General features: G+C 37.2%; 1 protein-coding gene across 5 annotated transcripts; it reads right to left on the bottom strand.

Moving 5' to 3' along the window:
- On the bottom strand, window positions 1-3,006 carry LOC121772369 (mediator of RNA polymerase II transcription subunit 4-like). Of its 5 annotated transcripts, XM_042169443.1 has the most exons (4): window positions 2,837-3,006; window positions 1,864-1,954; window positions 1,601-1,661; window positions 1-1,524 (listed from the first exon to the last, which is right to left on the bottom strand). In XM_042169443.1, exon 4 carries the CDS (start codon window positions 1,493-1,495, stop codon window positions 266-268), a length of 1,230 nt encoding a protein of 409 aa, XP_042025377.1. In that variant the 5' UTR covers window positions 1,496-1,524; window positions 1,601-1,661; window positions 1,864-1,954; window positions 2,837-3,006; the 3' UTR covers window positions 1-265. The 5 variants fall into 5 exon arrangements, with proteins under 5 accessions (XP_042025377.1, XP_042025374.1, XP_042025378.1 ...); XM_042169440.1 differs by lacking the exons at window positions 1,601-1,661; window positions 1,864-1,954 and having other exon boundaries at window positions 1-1,366; window positions 1,452-1,524; XM_042169444.1 differs by lacking the exon at window positions 1,864-1,954.
- Window positions 3,007-4,255: the final 1,249 nt, after the last annotated feature.

The raw sequence follows: 4,255 nt of genomic DNA on the forward strand, positions 1-4,255 counted from the left end.
GAAACAAATGAAATGATTACACAGATGGAACAAATGATGTGAAGTGTTTAGTTTAGCAGGCTGATTGCAACCTAACTGGATAAAGACAATGATATAAACATCTGAGCAATAAACATTGAATCCACAACAAAGTGGTACAGGTACAAGAGTACAACTAACCACATTCCTGAGCAACTGATAAAAAAAATGGAGAAGATTAAACCATCTAAAGCTTGGAGCATAAATGACAAAAAAAAAAAACAATTTCCGTAGCTCCAATCAACCATCAATCTTCACTACCAGAGCTGGCGTCATCACTGCTAAAATCTTCACCACTGTCATCTTCAATATCAAGCTGCACGTGTCGTACCTGAATAGGCTCTGGAGCTTTCACCAGACCAGGAGGAGGGCCAGGCCTCGGCTGTTCCTCAACTCTTGGTGGAAGAGGGAGAGCATCCAGTGGGGGCAACGGGACACCAGGCTTCCACCCGGGAGGCGGAGGAGGTAGCGCTGATAGATCGATAGGCAATTCCACAGGCATACCAGGTTTCCATCCCGGTGGCGCAACTAGAGTAGAAGGGTTCAAGCCTTGGATTGCTGATAAGCTTGCCAGTGGGTTGCTTTCTGCAGGTGGTGCAGCAGAGGTTTCAATGAGTGCTTCGATGATTTTCTCTTTACCTTCTGTTTTGGGCAACCCTATGTCCAGATCAGCGAAGTTATATAGCTGTGATGCGCGCATCTGCTCATCTTGTGGCGCGGGAGGGAGGGCTCCACGGAGAGGACCTTGCCCAGCACCGAATTCTGGAGGTGCAAAGGTAGTGTAGCTAATCTTATGTGCATAGGAGAGTATATCTGATAGTTTGAGCTGAGTCTCAACTGTAGTTTTGGAGGAATCGTCTGCATCATCCACTGACTTGGTTCTTTTAGGGCGACGGTAATCAGAATAATCATCAACAAGCATGTCAAGAACATGTTCGGTTTCCTCAAGCTTGTTGGCAAATGCAAGAAGAGAAGCATCTTTGGACCTGATGTCACGGGCGAGCTTCTGTTTAGCATCTTGAAGATCAAGTATCTCCTGGAGTTCAGCAACGGCTTCAAAGAGCTGAGTCTGAAGGGTAGTGAATTGGGCGATGATTTCTTTGGCAGAAGAGAGAACAGAGTCTGCCTGGGCAGATGTTGAGGACTGTGCTTGTGGAGACAGGAAAGAAGGCAGAGAACCTCGAAATGCACTGATCCAATGTGGGCGATTGGGTGAGACTTCAAACAGTTTAGAGGCAAGAGATGCCATTTGAAGGAGAAGAGATTGAGCTCTGGGGAGAGGTGGTAAGAGAGGGAGCAGAGTTGATGATACGCCAGGAGTCGTTAACTGATTCGGTGGCTGGTGGGACTGTTGAGTTTGCGAGTTTTGAGACGAGAATTTAGGTGGGTTAGGGTTCTGAAGAGACGGAGAGTTGGGGTTTGGCAGGCCTAACCTGGCTGGGGACTGCACAATCTGGTGGGGAATACTTTGTAGCATTTTCGAATGTTTTCCCGTTACAAGAACTCCTACAAACAAGACAACAGTAAGTGCATGTTTCTAATATGGCCAAAAGGAAGAAGATACATAAAATCAATATTACACAAATTAATGTTCTCTTGAACTCCATCGCAAATATCCACTCCATCATGTTATCAAACATTACCTACCAAGGAATTAAATAAAAAGGATATCCAAATTCAGCGTATATCAATCCCCTTCATATTCAGCACATATTAAAATAAGATGACAATTCATATTTGGCAAATAATAAGTACTTAATAATGAAATTCTGACAGTTGTAGTTCTAAATGCAATCATGTAATCTTAATTTAAGAAATCGATTTCTAAGGTAGAAAATATACTACCTCGTGCGTCAAAAAGGTCTCGATCAGGAATATATCCTACTCCTGCACCTTAGGGTTTAGTGTATATTAATCATCTTCCTTGGACAAGCCCCTTTAAATATCTCCCATTAGTATAAATCTTATGTCACATTCCAAACAGAAGTATTTACTCATTTCAATTCTTTCATAACACGTTAAGTTCAAACTACATAAAAGCTTAGGACCAAAAACACTCAGATATTTAAACTACATATGTTGTAGCAAAATTTAATTAACTTTATGTATGGTGTATCATTGTAACACATGTAAAAGAAATTGAAGACCATGAAAAACTATGTAGCTTTCCACATCGCAGAATTGCTCCTCGATGTACTAAATATGTAACACATACAAGAAGATAGAAATAATATACATATGCCATCAACCACATAGACATGTACAGTGCATAAGAAACTTTAACATACTTTAATGAGCTTTTTTCTAAGAACAATTAGCATGGGTATTCAGTCAGGTCGGTTCCTAATCAAAACGACGTGTCAGTTAACCAACCAGGGGAAGTCGCCGAAACACTAACCAGAACCGAGAGGGTTTCGGTTAGTCCACTAACCGGTTCTCGGTTCCTCTTCCCTGCAAAAAGAAAGTTGGATCGCTTGCTGGAATATACAATCCGATTTTACTTCTCTATAGCTCGGAATGCTACTATACAGTCTATAGAGAGGAATAGATATAATTGATTCATTGCAATGTGCATCAAATAGCAATTTATGGACATAACATAATCGTTATATCTTTATGGTGTGAAAAAATGGGTTAAATTTCTATGTTATGAAACCAAATGGTAGTTAATAATGTACATCATTGCAATTTGCATCAACATTCAACAGATTCAACACTCAACAGATTGCATCGTCTCACATCTGAGTCTCTCTGTGTTGTTCAAATTAAAGATGCGAGATAGAGAAATCTGGAAAAGAGAAAAGGGGAGAGACTGTACCGTGGAGGACTAGTCCGACAAGACGACGCAGGCGAGGCGGTGGCGACGTAGACGAGAGAAAGAGAAGAGAAGAGAAGAGAAGAGAATCAATGTAGGATTTGATCAGATTCAGAAGAGGTGAATTTAGGGATTTAGTGCGGTTTAGGGTTCTTCATACAGTAGCATTTGATTTGGGGATCAATACAGGAATAGAGTTTATTAAACTAAAATGGAGAATAAATAGTAAATTAAAAATCAATTGATTTTCTAAGTTAATCGATTACACCAATTGTTATTGGTTATAATAACATTGCACATCGCTAAATGTGATTATCGATTATCCATTAACTATTTACCATTAATCGACCTTAATTGATTCAATTACGATTAATGAATACATATAATCAATTAGGCTATGCATATTAAAAAAATTTACAACACTACAAAAAAAATCTTACTACATTCAGCGTTTACAAATCAATATTTATGAAATAAGTCTCACATCATTAGAGAGAAGTTTTTTAATATAAAAGGATAGACTACCAAAATAATAATATTTTGTATTTTTAAAAGATGGAGGTAGTACATCGTAGGGGTGCATCGATATGGTATACTATAACAAAATTGTCATATCATATTTTGTACTACAAATTCAGTATTGATAAAAAATCATACTTTTATCTTAACGTAATTTTCTGTGTGACCAATTTCAAAAATAATATTGTAGCGCATTTTTGATATATCGTACAAAAATTTGGTATATTGAAAATTTATGACATACCGGACTTATTTACAATATACTCACGATGCTATTAGTATTATTTTTTAACTATATTAAATATGTATAAATATATTTGGTATTTATGATATAGTCCATTTTTTTAGGTATACCCTAATGTCAGTATAGACATTGTATATACAGTAGTAAATCCCGGTATATTCTAGTAACGGTACTGAAATTCATACCGCTATCATACCGAAATTTTTTGGTAAGATATCATACTGCACTTTATAACAAATCAGGATACTTTACTGAAAATTACGGTATACAAAAAATTGATATCTTTATTCTTTAGTATTTGTTCGTTATGATAATTCCGATATATTTTTATTTCAATATTTTTTCGACTAAAAGCTCATTTTGGTCCTTAACATGTTGCGATTTTACGATTTTGGTCCAAAACATTATCTTTTGAATTATTCCGTCCCTCACAAATAAAAACGGGTCACATTTGGTCCGAATTTGACGGAACTGTTAAAATTTAACGGTGAAAAAATTTTAACTACATTTTGACCAGATTAAGTTAATAAATATGTTTTATTAATGTCTAATATCTAATTAATCCAAACCTAAAACTATATCAAATGAACCGACGCCTCACAATTCCTCCACTCAATCGCGTCCATCGGAGGAGGTGCCGAATCGCTTCTAAAGCTCGA

This window comes from Salvia splendens, chromosome 16, assembly GCF_004379255.2.
Source record: "Salvia splendens isolate huo1 chromosome 16, SspV2, whole genome shotgun sequence".
Lineage (NCBI taxonomy): Eukaryota > Viridiplantae > Streptophyta > Magnoliopsida > Lamiales > Lamiaceae > Salvia > Salvia splendens.

What these genes read in the sequence shown, in the direction of transcription:
- LOC121772369 (XM_042169441.1), bottom strand. Translation starts at nt 1,495, where the DNA reads ATGCTACAAAGTATTCCCCACCAGATTGTGCAGTCCCCAGCCAGGTTA.